Consider the following 21,343-nt stretch of genomic DNA (forward strand, 5'->3'; position numbering starts at 1 on the left):
TTAATAGATTTAAAAGAATTTTTATCAATTTTCGAAGATTTCAAGAGATTTAACAGACTTTAAAGAATTCAAGAACATTATTTATATTTTTTAAGCACTTTAAAATCTTAAAACTCATTTAAATTCGATTATTTACTTTAAACTTTTAACTTTAAACTTTCAACTTTATTAAAATCTTTTAAAATTGTTTACAATTACTTGGAATCTTTTGAACTTCATTCATGAACTTTAATCTTTTTTAATTTAAAAGAATTTTTAAATCCCGATAAATTATTTTGAAATTCGTTAAAATTCTTTTAAACACTTGCAAATGTTTTGTAATTACAGAATGATACATAAACTCTTGAAATTTCTTAATATTTTTTTTTAATCATATTAAATCAATTGAAATCTTTAAAAACTTGTAGAGCCCAAAGGGAAATTGAGGAATATGTCAGAATATTTGTGAATATTTCGGAATATTTCGGAATATTTTGGAATATTAAAACTATTAAAGAGAATAAAGAATATCAAGAATATCAAGAATATCTAGGAATATTGAAAGAATACGCGTAAGGGAATATTTAGTGTATGTATCAGGAATATTGGAGTGATCGACCCTTGGTCATATAGAAATAAATTGGTTTAAAAATATCACATTTTGAAGCAACAATTTTTTATTTTAGGTACATGTTACATTCAACTGTTTGGTATATGTTTATGATCATCGGCGATCTCATTAATAGTGGTTACAAGTAAACTGTAATCAACGTCGGTTTTTTGGAGAATAACTTACGAATAACAATCCTCGCTGACCGAATCCATTTGTAATCAGACAGCGCCCTAAACTTGAAATCGCAGAATCTCTTGAGGGCGAAATATGTTGTTCTTTAGAGGAAATTATACTTTTTTCATATTTTCAAACTTTGAAGAAAATAATTGAAAAGGATTTCTTAAAAACCCTACCTTTTTATAAAAACCTTATAAAAAAGTGACTATTAGTGACTTTTTCTTTAAAAAATGATAAAAAAGTGACTAAGAGAGACTGTGTAGTAGCACTGTCAATAATTTTCAGAAACATTTATAAATCAATTTTATCAAGAAACAAAATTCGTATTAATGAAAATTCGCAATCTTTATTGACAGATAAACTAAATGAAAACAATAATTATAACTCATGTTAATGAAGTATCGTTTTTCACATAAAAGCGAACTAAATTAATAAAACCCAATGAGAAAAATTATTTTCTTTTAATGTTCATTATTTTCGGTTAGAATGTCTCGTGTTAAAAATTGAATTTTTTTGTTGAAAATTCAGAAATTTTCTTAAAATAGCATACTTCTTGATTGAAAATGCAACTGCTTTGTTAAAAATTCGTCTTTTTGGCTTGTCTGGGTTGAAAATTCACCTTTATAGTCAACATTGAAACTGATGCTTACTTAAAAACTAATTTGTTTCGGTTCAAAATTTGTATTTTTTGGTAGAAAGTACAATTTTGTGTAAAAAATGCTACTCTTTTTTTGAAAAATCAAATACTCTGTATAATGTTGAACTACATTCTTAAACGTTAGTTTTTTTTTATTGAACGTTTATCATTTTAGATGAAAATTTGTTTTTTCTTGTTAATATTAAATCATAATTATTAAAAATTTAACTATTTTGTAAAAAATACGTTAAAAAAGGATTTTGAATTGGATTGTTTTCCTATTTAAACATCCTAAATTTTAAAATACGTCTTTTTGGTAGAAAGTCAATTTTGTTGTAAAAAATGAAACTGTCTGGTTAATAATTCAACTACTTGGTTGAAAGTTGAACTACTTTCTTTGATGCTAATTTTTTGGTTGAATATTCGTCATTTTACTTGAAAATTCGTTTTTATTTCATTTTTGTTTGTTTGATAACATTTTGTTTTATTAACTGAAAATTCGAATGATTGGTTGAAAAAAAAACTTTTTGTTGAAAATTGAAATGTTTTATAGAAAATTTGTGTTCTTGTTTTGAAAATTCAATTATTTGGCACATAATTTAATCTTTTTTGTAAAAAATTCATTTTTTTATTAAAAATTAATTCTCTTAAATGAAATTTTAACTAGTCAATTTTTCGTTAAAAATGTATCTTTTTTAGTTTCAAAATTGAGATGACGGATGCAACAACTCGACAAGCGCTCGAAACCGCGTAGAAGTATTGTCCAGCCGGGGAAATCTATCAATTAAAAAAAAGTGGTCGAAACGTAAAACAAAATATGCATTCGTATTCAGCTTGACGCGGCACACACCTTTTTTTATGAAATTTGTTCATTCGATAATTATTACTTAAGATAAACAATAAAAACTTAGACAATTTTCCAATCAAAAATTAATGTTTTGTAAAACACAACTCGCGATTATTCGGCCGTTTGTTGATAAAAATACTTAAAATTTGCATGGTGCATTCTCAATATATAAGCGACGACTTTAACGGACGCACTTTGTTTAAAAAGCTAATATTTGTTTGTTTTTATTTAATAGCAAATTGATTCTGAACGAAAACCACGTTTTGCCAACTTCGACCAGTGGGACAGTCATCGAAAAAATATTAGTTGAAATAACTTGCCGCGAGAAAGTTGTTCACTAGACTTTGAGAAAGTTTTTCTGAAAATTTAAAGAGAATTGGTCAAAAATGGTAGAAATGGTAGCGAGTTGAAGTGAAAACACGCTGCCGCTGGAGCATTTTGTTGCTCTTTGCCGCTGCTGGCTTGTTGCTTAGGAAAAAGTCCGATAAGCGGAGCACTGCAGCGGCAGCGTGTATTGACTTCAACTCGCTGCCATTTCCACAATTTTGAACCGACTTTCTTCAAATTTTCAGAAAAAGTTTTTCAAAGTCTAGTGAACAACTTTCTCGCGATAAGTTACTTCAACTAACATTTCTTCGATGACCGTCCCACTGGTCGAAGTTGGCAAAACGTGGTTTTCATTCGGAATCAATTTTTTATTAAACAAACAAACAAATATTAGCTTTTTAAACAAAGTGCGTTCATTAAAGTCGTCGCTTATATATTGAGAATGCACCATACAAATTCAAGCATTTTTATCAACAAACGGCCGAATAATCGCGAGTTGTGTTTTACAAAACATTGATTTTTGATCGGAAAATTATCTAAGTTTTTATTGTTTATCTTAAGTAATAATTATCAAATCAAAAGGTTTCATACGAAAAATTTGTCGGCCGCGTCAACCTGAATACGAATGTATATTTTGTTTTACGTTTCGACCACGTTTTTTTTATCGATAGATTTTCCCGACTGGACAATACTTCTACGCGTTTTCGAGCGCTTATCGAGTTGTTGCATCCGTCATATCAATTAAACTATTTAGTTCAACATTTTCTATTAAAAAATTAATTTTGGAATAATATCACGTACATTGTTCAAATTATTTAGTTAAAAATGTATGTAATTTTGTGGAAAATTCTTTTTTTGGGAAGAAAATTAATCTTCTTGGTTGGAAATTCAACTATTTGATTAAAAATGTATGTATTTTCTTCATAATTCACCTTTTTTTGGTAGAAACTTAATGTTCTCAGTGGAAAATTTATTGAGATGGCTGACATCTAATTTTAGCCAATTAGAGAAGAAGTTCAGAAATATTTTCCAGGGAAAAGTAAAGTTTAGTATAATTTTTTTCGAAATAGTAGCCAAATAGTCATCGCTAAAAAAAGTGTAAATAGTGTAAATAGTGTGGCGAATACGGGGCCTGTTATTATTAGAAATGTACAACGGCCCCATCCGAATAAAGCAGAGCCAAGTTCTGCTTAACTTCAGTAATCGGCCGAGAAGCCTTAAACAATTCCATATATCCAAAAGGACAATTAATAGATTACTTAGCCGCCTTTTTATTGGAAAATTCCTGTGAAACTATCAATTTTACAAAACTGCGTTTATAATTCAAATAGATCTTCATCGATTAAATCTGTTCAACTATAAATAATTCTTTGGATCAAAATAATCATTTCTTTTTCCCCAAATAAAATTCAATGTATAAAGTAAGTACTTTAGAAATTGATGTTCGAAGCTGCTTTCCAAAAGTAATAATATAGCTGTATACCTAATTGAAATTGCTTTCACGAATGGTTCAGCTATTAACAGCTTCTTTTGTTTGCTCGCCGGCGCTAAATATTTAAATTACACTGACTCAACTTCCTTTGACTAATAGGATTTTCTCGTAACAGCAGATAAATTAAGTGTACATAAAAAATTAAAAACACTTTAGTTTAAAATCGAAAAAGTACGTAAGAAAATGAGTTTTTAAACAGAAGTTGTATAATTTTAACAGCTTCTGTGTAGAAGAAGAAAAATAATAGGCTGACATGTCAATTATTTAAACATTAATCCAAAATGATCCTGGCAATAAAGTAAGTTTAGGGGTAATTTAATCTGATTAAATAAATGAGAACTATCCACACAAAGGAATTTTTTGGACCAGGTTTTTGAAAAGAATCGGAAGGATATATTATCTTTCTTGCGTGTAGCGACAGATAACAAGTTTCCGTTTACCAAGCAAAATAACAATTGGCATGATGCAAAATATATAACGTTGCATAAGTGACTGTTAAATCCTCAGAGTAGAAAATAACATTTTTAATTTAATTACAATTTTTAAGAAATGAATGCTAAAGGATATTTTCATTAAAAAATTGCAAAATTTCGAAAACAATTTCAAATTGGAAATACTGAATTTACTTAAATATTAAATTGGACGTCTATAGGAAAGTTTAAATTTAGAAAGTATAATGGCGGAACACTTAAATGGGCTATTCAAGATTCTACAAGTTTAAATATAAAAACCTGAAGATTTAATTTCGTCTTTCCCCTTATTTTATCACTGAACAAAGGGGCGGTGCATAAGCAACAACAGTTTTTGCCAAATAAAATATTTCCGCGAATTTATTGAGGAAAAGTTGATATTTTAAAAAGGGAGGACTTTTATTTTGAACAACAAAACAGTTAAATTGGACAAAAGATACCAATTTTCAACTAAATATTTTAATCATCAACCAAAACACGTTCATTTTGAACAAAACAGTAACATTTTTAACCACAACAAACGATTATTCTGACAAAGAGATAAATTTTCATATAAAAAAGACGAACTATTCCACAAAATACATACATTTTTAACCAAATCGATGAATTTTTAACCCAGAAGATTAAAAGGATCAATTTTCCACATAAAATTTGTATTATGCACCAAAAGAATTTATTTTCAACCAAATAGTTTAATTTGTTTACATAACAAAACATAAATAAACGATAAAATGGAATGGGCAAATTTTTCTACAACACTGTTGAATGAATATTCAACGCAAAAATGTGAATTTTCAAAAAAATTAAGTATTCAGGAAAACAATTGAATTTTTAACCAATTAGTTAAATTTTTATTGAAATAATCATTTTTATGAAAAAAAACGAATTTTCAACAAATTAGTTCAATTTTCAACTAAAATAATAATGAATTTTCAAACAAATAAACCTAATGTTTGTCAACGACATTCAACCCCAAAAAATATGCTATGTTTTCAAGAAAATAATTAAATTTTACACCAAATAATGGTACTATCCAGCAATAAAGATAAATGTATGACCAGAAATTTAATCGAGACTCTTCAACCGAACAGAATAAACTTCCAACCAAAAATAGTTGGATTTTCCTATCGGGTTCTATTGAAAGTGAGTTTGCCACTAGTTTTCGAGAAAATCATGTTTAAATTATTTGAAAAATCAAAATTAACATAATAATAATTAATAAAGTATTTAAATTAATTTAATAAGATCTAGATAAGATCAATGGAAATTAATCAATAATTTGTTATACAATAAACAAATTTTATAAACAATTATCCGCTCGCCCCATTTGTGAAAAAATGAAAACCATTTATTATGCAAACGACTCTCAATTATCATGCAATTATAGTTCAGTAATTGTGTAAATTAAAATTATTTAACTAATTAGCTCTTTGGCTATGCTTTGGAGATATAGTTACGTTTTTCTATATAATTAACTGCAAATAACTCAACCGTTGTTACAACTCTTGGGCAATGACTAACCATGATTGTATTCAACAATTTTATAAATAATTTTTTATCTTCATATTATCTTATCTTATAAAATATAAAACAATTTTTTATCTTGGAATTAACTGCCAATGACTTGTTGCCATCACATTTGGTCAATCGATAATAATGCCATTATATGTAATTATTCACAAAAAATTTGCTATCATTAACATTTTAATCATTATTAAAGCAAGTAACGTTTGCACCCAAACCATAATCATCAATATTAAGTGAAATAATTAATGCAAAAATAAACTGAAAACCTATAGAGAATTTAGGGCTCATTTAGAGCTAATTTAATGCTCCATTTCCAAATGTAATGCTCTGCATTTAAACAAAACAACCGCTGGTCATGCTAGCTTAACGTTAAGCTGGCAGAACCACACATAAAAAAAATTAATTTCTCAATATTTCTTTCCTCTATAATTTAGGGCTCATTTAGGGCTAGCTTAATGCATTATTGTCAAATTTAATGCTCCGCAATTTTTTGAAAAAACCTATGGTCATGCTAGCTTAACGTTGACCTAGCAGGACCACACAGAGAAAAAAAACGACTTAGGCATTATTTCTTTCAACAATAATTTAGGGCTCATTTAGGACTCATTTAATGCCCTATTGCCAGATTTGATGGTACGCATTTTTTTAAACCTGTGGTTCTGCTATCTTAACGTTAAGCTAGCAGAAACACACATAGACAAAAATTACTTGGACAATATTTCTTTGCACTATAATTTAGGGCTCAATTCATGCCCTATTCCCAAATTTGATGGTGCGCTTTTTTTTAACCTGTGGTTCTGCTATCTTAACGTTAAGCAAGCAGAAACACACATAGAAAAAAACTACTTGGACAAAATTTCTTTGCACTATAATTTAGGGCTCAATTCATGCCCTACTGCTAAATTTGATGCTCCGCATTTTTTTAAACCTATGGTTCTGCTATCTTGACGTTAAACTAGCAGGACTACACAAAGAAAAAGAACGACTTTGGCATGATTTCTTTCCACAATAATTTAGGGCTCAGTTAGGGCTCTATGAATATGATATTTGAACTGAACAAAAAATTGTTAAAAAATTATTGTTTCAACAAATTTACCACATAAAAAATTATTTTCGTTTCTCTTGCATATTTTCAGGCTCATTTAAGGCTCCTGAAATATCATCAAATGAAAGTCTTGCGATATTTCCTTTGCCCTTTTTTATTATATATGGTGTTCTGCTACCTTAACGTTACAAAAAATACGTAAAGAAAATCATAAAACCCATTTTTACCCCTCACATAATTTAGAGTTCGTTGAGGACTAATTTGAGCCCGTGGTCCTAAATTTTGGGCTCTAGTATTTGTTGTAAAAAATAATGTTTGCAATAGCTTAACAACAAGTTGGTTTAAGATTGCTGTAAAACATAATAAAAATGATTTTACAGAAAACTCACCTTATAGAATAATCTAGGGCTCATTCCGGGCTCTAGGAATATGATAATTAAACATTTTTAAAAAATTTGAAAAATTTTTGTTCAAACAAATTCACAAAAAAAATGTCTTTTCTTTTCTCTTGCATCATTTCAGGCTCATTTAAGCCTCCTGTAGTATTATCGACCGAAGATCGCGCGATATTTCTTTCCCCCTCCCCCTTTTTTTGTTATATATGGTGATGTGCCACCTTAACGTTATAAAAAATACATAAAGAAAAACATAAAACCCATTTTTACTCCTCGCATAATTTAGGGCTCATTTAGGGCTCTGGGAATATGATAATTAAGCATTAATAAAAAGGTTTAAAATTTTTTTTTATTTTTCACAAAAAATACTAGAGCTCAAAATTTGGGACTACGGGCCCAAATTATTCCTAAAGGAGCCCTAAATTATGCGGGAAGTAAAAATGGGTTTTATGGTTTTCTTCACGTATTTTTTGTAACGTGAAGGTGGCACAACACCATATATGACAAAAAAAAAGGCTAAGGAAATATCGCACGACCTTCGGTCGATAATATTTCCGGAGCCTCAAAAGAGCCTGAAATCATACAAGAGAAACGAAAAGAAAATAATTTTTTGTGTTAAATTTGTTTAAATAATAATTGTTTAAACAATTTTTTGTCCAATTCAAACATCATATTTATGGAGCCCTAAGTGAGCCTTAACGTAGGATAGAAGAAGAAATTTGTTTAATTCATTTTCAATAAAATTGTTCAAAAAAATTTGATTAAAAATTGTTTTTTAATTTTTCATTATCATATTGCCAGAGCCCCAAATGAGCCCTAAATTATTATGGAAAGAAATAATGCCTGAGTCGTTTTTTTCTCTGTGTGGTCCTGTTAGGTTAACGTTAAGCTAGCATGACCACAGGTTCTTTCGAAAAATTGCGAAGCATTAAATTTGACAATAGGGCATTAAGTGAGCCCTAAATGAGCCCTAAATTATAGAGCAAAGAAATTTTGAAAAATTAGTTTTTTTCTATGTGTGGTTCTGCTATCTTAACGTTAAGCTAGCATGACCACTGGTTTTTTTGTTTAAATCAAGAGCATTACATTTGATAATGGGGCATTAAATTAGCCCTAAATGGGCCCAAATTCCCTATAGGTTTTCAGACCATTTTTGCAATGTGGTCCTGCCAGCTTAATGGACCTGGCTTGCAGTAAAACTGGTAGCACCGTGGCATATTTGATAAAAAGGGCTAAGTAGTAAAATCCATAGTTGGATATAAAATGAGCCCTAAATAGGCTCTTATTAATGTTAGGAAGAAAAATCGAATATTAAGTTTTTATCCCTTTGCCCTTCGCGGCCCTTTTTTAATTATGAAGGTAGGGCAGTGGTTTAAATGGATTCCTGGAGCCGAAAATGAGCCGGAAATTCATGTAAAAAGGGGAAGTTGATATAATCTTTTTTGGCCGATTCCTTGAGTGGCGCTGCTGTGTTGAAGTAAAGCTGGCAGCACAAGGCATATTTAAAAAAAAATGAAGAGCCGAAAATTCGGCAATGAGGCAATTCGGTAATTATGAAATAGGAGACATCATGATTTGATGACCTGGTGCTGTTAGGTTTACATATCTGCATTTTGCACGTTTCATGAGCTTCTCTAAGAATAGAAAATAATCATTTGCGTACTACATAACAAATCACTTATTGTTTACATTAATTGTTTGCAAAAAGAACGAAAAACACTTATACCTTCCTCCGACAAAAAAAATTGCACGTTTTGGAAAACGTGTTTTTTATTTTCATTTTTTCACCAAATTTTGAAGAAAAAAGATTTTTTAAAAAAATTTTAAATGTATCTTAAAACAATTAAATTTAGAAATTTTTTCACCACCAGGCTATCATATTTCATCAGTTTACGTGGACTCCACCTACTTTAAAAAGATTAGGTTAGAAAACAGGAAAATTCGCAAGAAAATAAAGTTAATTTTCGAGGTACGACTTAAAAATCCCGAAAAATAAAATTCCCGACATTGCAAAATTCCTGAAAAAATTTATAAATTGGAAAATTGCCGAACAGTTCATAATATTACCGAATTTGAAAATTCCCGAATTTAAACAATTAATTTTTTTGTAAATAATATTTATTAAAAATACAATAATTAAATATTTGTATACAGAAATTATTTGAAATGTTTGAGGTTTGTAAAATTATTGTTTGAATTTCGGACACAAAATTCTTCATCCGGAAATACCTTTTTTCAATTGTTATTTTACATTTAAACAAGAATTTTAGAAACTTCAAACCTTATAAATATTTTTGTTATAAAAATATTTGATTACTGTATTTCAGATAAATAAATTATATTTGTAAAAAAAGTTTTATTGTTTATATTAGGGAAATTTTTAGTTCGGATATTTGATAATGCGACAATTTTCTGTCTGGATTTTTCAAATTCTTTATTATTCGGGAATTGTCAAATTCGGGAATTTTTTAGTCCCATTTTCCATTGCGTACTTGTTAATTTAGGACTACAGGAAGTGTGTCGAACTGCGCAAAAAATGGTCCCCGATAACTTCCGTAATTTATGCACGGCCCCATATATAAATATAAAAAACAATAGCAAGAAATGTAAGAATTACATTCCGTCCTCTTATTTAATTACAGAATTACTTGAAAAAAAATTATTTTCCCTAGTAGTATCTCAAATAATTAGACATTATTTAATAAAATTAATTAATAATCATGCGAAATATGATGCAGATATATTTATAATTACTGGTGAGTACTATCTATTTCAGTTTATATCATTTTCGAACCATAATGTAGATGGGATGGGGGAAAGCTTTTAAAGCTGTGAGTAGAAAGATGATATAAATAGCATAAATTTGTGTCAATAATAAACATCACTCTATTATAATTTGTGTGTGTGTGTGTGTGTGTGTGTGTGTGTGTGTGTGTGTGTGTGTGTGTGTGTGTGTGTGTGTGTGTGTGTAACTTATACCTATCGAAAAATGATAATAATTAAACTTATTAAAATTTGTTGTGTTTTTCACTAATTTTTCTTCCCTGCTCAAATTATGCCGAGAAAAGGTAAGTTCAAACATCTTACTTTTTACACATAATTGTTTTTAATATTTTGTTGAACTTGATCATGTTTCCTTAATAAATGACCGAGTCCTATAAATTTAAAATAACTGATGTTAAGTTAAAAATAAAAGACATTCTAACCAGAAATCGGATTTAATAAACTGTTTCCTATTAACTTAATTTTGATTCTGGCACTGATAAGTACGAATATATAAAAAAACTATTAAATTAGAAATATAAAAAATATTCTAAAAAGTTCATTTTAATTTCGGATTATTCGTTTATTATTTATTTATCAAATCATAATGCCAAAATTATTACAAAGTGCAAAAAAGAAAAATAGGAGTAAAATCCACCAGTATATAGCAATTTACAACAGTTTAAATACGTTTTAATAAAAACAAAGAATTTGAATTTAGTAACTCTTGATTTTAAAAGCCAACCACGAAAAAAACAAAGAATGAAATAAAATTGGTTAATTTTAGAATGTTTTGTAAACAAAATTCTCGAGTTTTCTATCAATTTCTTGATATGTTGCTGTAAAACTCTGAAACTTCCTGAAAATAAAATAATAACCATTCACAATTTAACAACTTGGAATAGTAGTGAGAATTTTGATTTAAAAAAATGTACAAATAGTGGCGTTAGAAATTAAATTTCAAATTTTATCAGCCAGGATGTTTCTGAAACGACTTATCAGAACATTTGTTGAATATTTAACGCTTTCATTTTAAATGTTTAAATTTATAACTTGGAAAAAACTGAGCTTAGACTTAAAATGTTTGGAAAAAATTTTGTTACCTATATTATAAAAAAAAGTATTGTATTTTCCCTGTTCCCTATTTTTTAATACTATATAGAAAGTATGAAGCATATACCTATTATTTCCCACCAATTATATATTTTATTTTTATAATAAAATGTAAATGAAATCATAAAATTTTCGAAAAAATTATTTTAATAAATTTATAAGCCAAATTAATTAAATTTAGATTATCAATCGAATTTAAAAAAATTCTTCGTCATATCTCGTGTTTAATGATTTCCCTCTGGTTATGCATGTGACATTTGAATTTTAAAATTAAACAATATGAAACTGAACTATTTTTAACTCAAATGTTTGATACATACTGGATTTGGAATTCAATCAGTCTTATTGCCTTGCACGATTTAAAATTTATGAAACTAAAAATTTAATTAAAATTAAAAACCCGGAAATACTTAAAAACTCGGAACTAAATTATTTGTACATTATTTCACGTGATACAAAGTGACATTCAAACTTATTGGATAGGTTTTTCTGCTAATTTTAAGATCCTGAGAATTGCAAAATCAAATTCACTGACGCGATCCCTGCCTTCTCTGGTTTAAACAAATGAAACGATCCAGGAATTTTTAAGGGGATTCCATTTACTGAAAAACTTTTTATATCGACACTCGCTTCTACTCATTTTTGTAGCTATACATTTTTTTAGCTAGCTTTGAAAAATCTGTTGAACAATTCAGCACTTTCTGCTGACAAAAATATATCCGAGTAAGGTTCAAAAAGTTCAAGATTGAAAATGAGACAAATAACAGAATAGAAAAATGTTCTTTTTGACCTTAAAAAATTGTATTTTTATCAGTAGATATATTTATTTTGATTTCTTACTCTTATCGATTTTTTCGAATTTGGTTGAAAATGAAATTTTTTGTTGATAATTTATATTTTCGGGTTGCAAATTCAACTTTTTTTTTTGAAAATTTGTCTTTTTTGTTTGAAAATTCAACAATTTGGTTGAAAATTACTATTTGGTTGGAAATTCGTATTTTTCAAATGAATTGAACAGTTTTTTTTTAATAAAAAATAATAATATAAAATAATAATATATACTTCTTATTGAGAATTCATTTTTTTATTAATATCTTTGTTAACTTTTTTTAAAGTAATATTAAAGCGTTTAAAATTGAATTTAATATAGTATTAACATTAATTTTATTTTAAATAATTTATTCCCTCATTTTCCTGGAAAATTTCCTTATTTCCCTGTTTTTAGAACATTTTGGCTTGTGAAATGCAATATTTTAATTCGAAATAATATTAATTTGAAGCGATTCGATTTTAATTTAACATTAGTACTTAAATTACCTTTATTTAAACTAATTCATTCTCCTCTTTGTGTTAAAAATCTCCCATTTTCCCCACACAGGATGTATTTTAAATTAGTATCATCAAATAGAACCTCTTTCAGAACGTCTTGTTTTCTAATGTTTTGAATTTCTGTTCGCGCTTCTTAAAAAATGAATCGAAGCATTGTAAAAAACGAGGAAAGGGGAAATTTGAGTAAAAATTCTCAATTTCAGAAGTTTTAGGGTATTTTTCAAATTTAAGGAGGGAAAAGGGGCTTAGGTAAAGAAAGGGGGGAATCCCAATCAAATTGAAAACAAAACTAGCCAAAACAATTGTAGATTAATAAATCTACCTATTATTGTTAGTAAGGATAAGAACTGCACTTCTTATTTCTAACCTTAAATATCAAAATGCCACTTCGAAAAGTGGACCCTTCTTTACTTATTAAACCCGAATAAAAGTAAAAACTAAAAATGTGTCTTTTAAGTAACTTCAAGTTACATAAATAGTTAATTTTATGATTTATAAATAAAAATATTTAAGATGCTCATTTATAAAACCCCAATTTGAAATAAATAGGCATTAATTAAAAATTAAATTAGACAAATGTAAGTCAAAAAGACGAATTTTCAATCAAAAAAGTTGCATTTCAACCAAATTTGGATAACCTACCAAAGTAGTTACATTTTTGACCAAGCACATGGATTTTCAATAAAAGGGTTAAATTTCTATCAAAAAAGTTCATTTTTAGCCAGGTAGTTGAATTTTCCACCAACGAAAAATTAATCAACCAAAGTGATGAATTTCCAACTAACATTATGAATCTTGAAGAAAAAAAACGAATTTTCAACCAAGTAGGTAAATTTTCAGCTAGAAAACACACATTAAAAAAAATAGCTGAACCTTCTTAAGAATTTTTTACCAAAATCATCACTTAAAAAAAAGAATTGAATTCAAACAAAAACGTCCGTTTTTCATCAACCAACTAGTTGCACTTTTTACTATTTTTTTGTTAAATATTTGGTTGAATTAAACCATAAAAGAAGAATTTTCAACGAAATAGCTGAATCCTCAACCAAATCAGTTTATTTTTCTAGCATAATAGTGGAATTTTCAACAAAAAACAAAAGAGATTTTTTCCAAAAGATATAAATTTTAAATAAAAAAGCCGTAATTTTAACCATGAAGATGAATTTTCCAAAAAATAGTAGTATTTTCAAAACGAAAATATGAAGTTTTAACAAAACAAGAAATAAATTTGAAACAAATAAAATAGTTAAATTTTTAACAAAACGCATGAATTTTCGACCAAAGTAGATTAATCTATAACGAAAAATAGAATGGTCGATATTATTTCTACCGAAAAAGATTTTAGCGTGAAATCTAACAGTTGAATTCAACCAAAAAAGAATTTCCAACAAAGTAGCTGAATCGTAGAACAAATTAGATTAATATTCCACCAAAATAGTTGAATTTTCAAAAAAAATTAATTAAATCTTTTTACCAAATGAGATAAATTTTTAATCGAAGAAGTCGAATTTTGAAACAAGAAAGAAAACAAAATGTCCACTGAATTATTGCATTTTCAGTCCAAGAAGTCAAATTTTCTATAAAACAGTTTCATTTTCAAGCAAAAAATTTGAATTTTTAACAAAATGCGTGAATTTTCAACCAAAATAGATAAACTCTCAACACAAAGAAATTAATCTTCTAGCCATAAAACTCTCTTAGTATGAGATAATATACAAAAACACAAAATAATTTCAAAGTAACTAAAATTAAACGTCCAAGATACTGCAAAAAATTGCAACTCAGTTATGTTACAAGTTACTTTTGAAAATAATAACGAAGTTACTTTAAATGTTGCAAATAACATAACTTTTCAGTAACTCAAGTTATTACCTAACTCTAGTCACAACCGCCAAATTCAAGTGTAAATAAACTTAGGGTATGCAGCGAGGTGCAAATTAGGGCACTTTATAAACACTGTCATTCTTTTTCTCGTCATCCTCAATTCCTAACATTAAAGAAAAAAATTATCGACTCGATTGCACATAATTTGACCACGGTCAGTGGTCCTTTTCCGGAGTGCTATGTATTTACACCTAAAATACACAAACTAACAATCAGACGCAACCTCCCAGACTCACATCGCGCCGGGGACCTCAAGTCTAGAATTAAAAATTCTTTAGAAAAATCAAAAAAATACATTTCACTCAGATCCCTGCCTTTTCTCTTCAACATCAACCCTCTTAATCTAAATTCTCGTTTGCAAATTATATTGATTTGTAGGTTCAGTCCCCGGTCGAGTGTCGACCGAACCCAACTTGTTATTGCCACCTATCATAACAAATCTCTGACATTCTGCCAGTGCTTTAATAAACCTTTCCTGGATTCCCCCAGATCGTAGAAACCTATCATCCTACATAAAAAAAACATCCCTTATTTCTTACCGAGGAGTAAAAGCCGGTGTGTCGCCCTGTAGACTTGCTTGTCCTTCTGCAGTTGCCTCGTGATCGCGTCCGAGCGCCTCTTTTGGTTCTTGGTGTCATCGGTTGACTTGGCCTGGCTGCCGAAACACCCCATGACACACGAGAGACACCTGCCCTTCTGCCCTTCCCACTCACTATATTTCCTTCTCTCTCACTCTCCCTCTTTATCACTCCCAACTCACCACACAGACCCCTAAATGTAACTTCTCCACAAAAACACACTTCCCTCCACCGCACCGTTTTTTAAACACACCCCTTCTCTTCCTTATCCTCACTATATTTTTTGCACTCTCGTAATTTCCCACGTAATTTTCTCTCTCGGGCCTGCAGCTCTCTCTCTCTCTAACTCAATACCCCTCCCCCCTCTCACTTCACAAATGGCTCACTTCGCACCTTCCAGCAGCAGCAGCACGTCGCCGGGAACTTCTCCTTTCTCTCTCTCTCTGACTCCCTCTCGACTCCTCACCTTCTCTCTTTAAAAACCGTGCCGCGTGCAGCAGCCACACCAGAAAAAAATGAAAGTCAAAACTTCAGTCAAAACGAGGCAAGAGAAAAAGAGGTAAAAGAAGATTTAGGCGCATTTTCGTGAAGTATTCTGGAAATTGTCTTCTTAGAATCCGACACCTGCCCTTATTGATTCGTCACTTGAGACTGATCTCGATTCACCGGTTAACACTCCAAATTTCCACTTTTCCTGCACAGCTAATCACAATTCTCTCTTTTTTAAGGTTAGTTTTTCTGGGTTCAACAGCCACTACCCCAAAAGAGAGAAGGCCATTCCATTTCCATTGCTTCATATATTCTCTCTGGATTCCTATTTACTAGGTTCCTTCTCTCCTGGTGTTTATAGATTTGACTGCTTCTTATTTTCTCGCTTCTCTCATACTTTTTATATTCTTATTTGATTGTTTCTTCCCTATTTTCTCGTTGATTTTGTTAGCTCTCTCCAGGAGCTGAACCAGGAAATCTTGGCTTCCCTCAACTTGCCTTGACTCCTTGGAGAAATTGTTCCTGACTTCGGGGGCTTTTTCCCAATCCCCAATCCCCCCCGCAATAACACTGCACCGCACAAACACCTCCCCGAAGAAGCTCTTCACGGCCAAAACCAAAAAGACGAGGTACTCCCTGCAGCTAACATGTCGTCTGCTCTGCTCGAGGAGACGAACAGAAAAGGAGTGAGGCTAAGATCCCCAGTACCCTGGGTTCCTAACCTCTTTTCGGTTCGTTGATTCGCTCGATTCTCTGTCGGTTTTATATTCAAAAAAAGAAAAACAATTTTTTGAAATTAACCTAGAAATTCAGAATCTAGTTGATTTCTGAAAGAATCATTTCAAATTAATGAGAGATATTGGATTGGGGAAGTTTTTAAGTTACGGGAAAATTGGTTAGAGAAGGGATTGCATTGAGACGTCCCTGGAACCGCACTCGACCCGAAATCACCCGAAGTCGAGTTCGGGTGAGCCCGAAGTCTTGCAAGGTAAAAACAAAAAAAATGATGAGGATTCAATAATCGTTTTTGGAGAAGGAAAAATGGCATTTTCTTGTGGTTGGGAAAATTGGGAGGAGGAATAAAATGTATTCAACTGTTGCTTATATATGGGATATTGGAGAAAAGGTTTGAATGGGATTGTTATTTCGAATTGCCGCCTTTTTATTTAAATGGCTCTTTGACAAATGAGAAACGTCAGGAAACGTCAATTTGGAAGGCTACGAAATAGCAGCGCACCAACGACTGGGATTGAAACTATATTCCTTTGTTATTTGACCACAAATCCAATTTTTCCCACAGACGCAAAAAAACTGAGAAAAATCGTGCAAAATCAAGGGCAGGTTCAAAATTGTTACGTAATCAATTACATGGTTCATATTTGGCGGCTTTATAATTTTAAAAAATGTAAATATTGTGTTGAAATTTTTGATTTTTGAAAATGGTTTTTTCTGAGTGCAATTTAAAAAAAAAATTTTTTTTAAACTGAGAATAGAGCATCAGAGCCCTAGTTGAAATATAATTAATATAAGTACACTCAAATGAGCTAGACAAACATGCCTTTGTATATTTTGAAGAATTTTCTAAAATTTTAGCAAAATACATATATTTATTTATCTAGTTATATATGTTGGTTCGTTATACATGTATGAAAAATAAAGATCGAAGCGGTTCTGTAGTTTAAATTTTAGGTATAAGAGTGGATTTTTCCAAATGACCTGATTTATTATCAAAAGCTTTTTAGTTAAAAAATAGCTGTATAAAAATTGAAAAAATATATTTTTTTACTAAAAAAAACGCAAAATAGAAAAAAAATTAAATGTGAAAAAACTCCTGGTTTTCTTGTTATTCAAAATTATTTAAATAAAAACATAGTTTTTTCATAGTCTTTAATAGAATTTAATATAATTTTTTTTTAAATAGAATAGTCTTTAATCGAATTTATTGAAAAGAAACTTAAAATATTTAGTCATGCAAAAATTATAAATTATCAAGCGAAACTTTTCCAAATTAAGAAATTTTTACTAAACCGGGGACGTTTTCTTTTCCTGTATCTTCTATAACTGATTCGTAAACGTCCCCGGTACACTGAAAATTTCTTAATTCTGAAACACTCCGCTTGCTAATTTATTTAATTATTTTTGCATACTTAAATATCTTTAAACTTTCATTTCAATCATTTCGCCTCTAAAATGCCATCCCAAAATTTGGAAATTTTTCGCATTATTTGCATAATTTTTCAATTAAAAAAATGATAGTGTTTTTTCGTCTTTTCACTTATTTATTTAAAATACTTTCAAGAAATGTTTTTATTTATATGATTGCGAATAACAGAATAACTGAGTTTCTTACATTTAACAATTTTTTTGTTTTTTATTTTCTTAATTTTTCTAATTCAAAAAAAGGTTTTAAAATTATTATATAGTTATTTTTCACTTTTTTTTATTATTTCACGATTCAAAATATTTTCATATTTATATCATTGTTTAGAACACGGAAAAATTTATTTTTATTTTTTTATGTAGTTGTTTTGTAATGGTTAAAAATATTTTTGATGCACATAATTGTGCAAAAAAACTAAAACTGGGGGTTTTTCAACTTGTTCTATTTTTTAATTATTTCTGGTTTTTATTATTTTTATTTTGAGCTTTTTATTTATTACTTTTCATAATGTTCAGGTTTGAAATTATTAACAATTTGTTTATATTTATATAATTTTGGAGAAAACAAAAACGAAGAGTTTTTAAATTTGTTTAAATTTATCAGTTATTTTTTCTAACCTTTTCAGTTTTTAAAACAAACGTTTTTTTAATTTATTTTTTTACTTGCATATTTTTTGGATGGAAGATGGCTTAAAACGGAATGTGTTTTTTAATCTTCTAGTTACTTTGAATGTTTTTCAGTTTTTAATTGAAGTGTTTTTTTGCAATATTCTCAGTTTTTAAAGCAACAGATTTTTAAAATTATAGTTCTTCAGCAAACCTCCTAATTCAAATTCCCTTTTTAGAATTTTTATTTTACATAATAGAACTAAATTTAATTATTTTGTTGAAAATTCAACAATTTTCTTGAACCGTGATTTTTTTTTTAAATTCATCTTTTTAGCTTCGAAATTAAACAATCTGGTTAATATAGTTTTTCTTTCTTTACTAAAAATTTTCTTTATCTGAAAAATACACTGTTTTTTGTTGTTCAAAATTTGCATTTTTATGAATTCAACTGTTATAGATTTAAAATAAAAATATGTGTTGGTTTAATTATAAAAATATCACATTTAATGTTGAGAATTCATCATGTTCGGTTGAAAATTCAACTATTGGGTCAAATGTTAACTAATTTGTTTTAAAAAATTAGGTTAAACTTTATCTATTTGTTTGAAACTTCCGTGTTTATAACTGGAAATTTATGTTTAATTGAAAATTTAACTATTCACTTTTTGGTTGAAAATTTATCTTTTTTGGGAGAAAATTCAAATATTTTATTCAAAAGTCGTCTTTTCAAGTAAAAAGTTAATCTTCTTAGTGGAGCATTTCTATTTTTGTCTTAAAAATTAAACAATTTAATTGAATTTTTTTCTCTAATGACAAATAATCAGTTTAGTTTGAAAAATCGACTATTTTCTTAGACAGGGTGTCTAGTGATTCTTAGGAACAAAATTCAAGGTCTTTTCCAGGTTTTCCAGGTCAAGGAATTAAAATTTTCCAGGTTCCTTTTTTACATGAAATAATGAAATAAACTTTTGTCAAACACGTAAAAAATGAGCTATTTCATTTTTTATCGGCTAAAAATTTCTAAAGAAAGCCGAATCATAAATAAACAAATTTTTAATTTTTTGCGAACATGAGGCGTCTTTGTGAAATCTTTAGGAATATTTTTAAATCTTTGTAATCTCTTTGAAATCATTAAAATCTTTGTGAAATCCTTTGAAATCTTTGTGAAGTATTATAAACCTTAGTGAAAGCTTGAAATTTCGGTGAAATCTTTTGGCATTTTTCAAAGCTTTTGTAAAAACTTTAAAATTCTTGAAATCTTTGTGAACTCTTTCTTTAATCTTTGTTTGAGAAATCTTTTGTTTTTGTTTAAAATCTTTGAAGTCTTTTGAAATCTTCTCAAATGTGTTGAAACCTTTTGAAATCGCTTAAAATCTTTAAAATGTTTGGAAGTTCTTGAAATTTTTTTAAATCCTTATGAATTCTTTAAATAAATTTTGAAATCCTCTCTAAGTCTGGAATATTTTAATTATTCGTGAAATCTTTATGAAATTTGTTGTAATCGGTGTAAATCACTGGAATATTTGAAATCTTTTGAAATCTTATAAAAAATTTTGATATCGTTTAAAATATGTTTAAATCTTTGAAATCTGTTGTACTGTACCCTTATACGAAATATTGTAATTCCTTGAAAGCTTTGAAATCTACGAAAACTTTATGAAATTTTTTAAAAACTTTGAAATATTTTTGAAATCTATCTATGAAATCTATGAAATCCTTAAGAATTCTTTAAAATATTTGAGAAATCTTTTGTAATCGTTTGAAATCTTGTCAACATTTTTCAAATATAAATTCAAAATCTATTGTTTTGAAATCTTTATGCATGTTTTATGAAATCCTTGAAACTTTTGTGAAATCTTTTGACGTCTCCTACAAAATTTTGAAGTTATTTAAAATCATTGAAATGTTTTGAAATCTTTAAAATACTTTGAGTTTTAACATCTGTGTGCAATGTTTGAAATCTTAGCGAAATGTTCGAAATCCTTATGAAATCTTTGTGAATTCGTTGGAATTATTTAAATTATAACAAATCTTAGGGAAATCTTTTGATATCTTCTAAAAATTTTGAAATTGTTTAAAATCTTTATAATGTGGTTTAATATTATCTTCTTAAAATCTTTTGTAAGCTTGAAAATCTTTGTGAAATGTTTCAAATCTTTATGAAATGTTCGAAATCTTTGGGGAATTTTTGTGAAAACTTTTGAAATCTGTTGTACACTCAAAAACCGAGTGGTCAACCTCTCGAAAAATCAGTCGTATGGCCATGGCTTATTCTAATTCTGAAATTGAATTAACATCGAAATTTTAAACTAATAATTTCTATAATTTCTAAGTTGAACACCTCAACAAAAAGTCCCTTGAGATATCTTTATTTATTTTGTAATAAACAAATGATAAATTATATCTTGACAAATAAAAAAATCTTCAGCAGCAGGATTACCCTATTAGAAAGTGGTATTTTTTTGAAGAATTTAACTTTTTTTAGAAATATCAAAAACATTACTTTTCTGGTTCCAAATTCACCTTCTTTGGTTTCAAATTCCACTTCTTGGTTCAAAGTTGAAATAATTTTTTAAAATTCATTTAATTTTTTTGCAGATTCACAATTTTATTTAAAAGTTCCATTCTTTGGTACAAAATTTAATTATTTTGTCTTATTTTTTAGTTTAAAGTATTGTTTTAAACTTAAAATATAACTTTTCCATTTTTTTTGGCTTGAGACTTGAACAATTTGATTGAAAAATAAATTATTTTATTTAAAAGTAAACTATTGTTGACGAATTCTGCTTTTTATCCAAGATTTAGATCATTTTTGGATATCGATGATGAATTGAGAATCTTTTTTAAAATAATCAAAATTCTTGATTTTAGCTAGTTTTTCAAATTCAAGGGGAAAACGGGAAATAGGT

General features: G+C 28.5%; 1 protein-coding gene across 4 annotated transcripts in view; it reads right to left on the reverse strand.

The window, feature by feature from the left end:
• The window catches only part of LOC117177665 (guanine nucleotide-binding protein G(s) subunit alpha), a 165,416-nt gene extending 149,088 nt beyond the window's left edge, over positions 1-16,328 (reverse strand). For all 4 annotated transcript variants that reach the window (XR_004467735.1, XR_004467734.1, XR_004467733.1 and 1 more), the window contains exon 1: positions 15,138-16,328. Coding sequence is in view for 1 of the 4 variants with exons in the window: in XM_033368481.1 (XP_033224372.1) it covers positions 15,138-15,270 (133 nt within the window). In the remaining 3 variants the exon portion in view is untranslated. The remainder of the gene's footprint in view (positions 1-15,137) is intronic.
• Between the last annotated feature and the right edge of the window lie 5,015 nt (positions 16,329-21,343).

Source organism: Belonocnema kinseyi, chromosome 8 (assembly GCF_010883055.1).
Source record: "Belonocnema kinseyi isolate 2016_QV_RU_SX_M_011 chromosome 8, B_treatae_v1, whole genome shotgun sequence".
NCBI lineage: Eukaryota > Metazoa > Arthropoda > Insecta > Hymenoptera > Cynipidae > Belonocnema > Belonocnema kinseyi.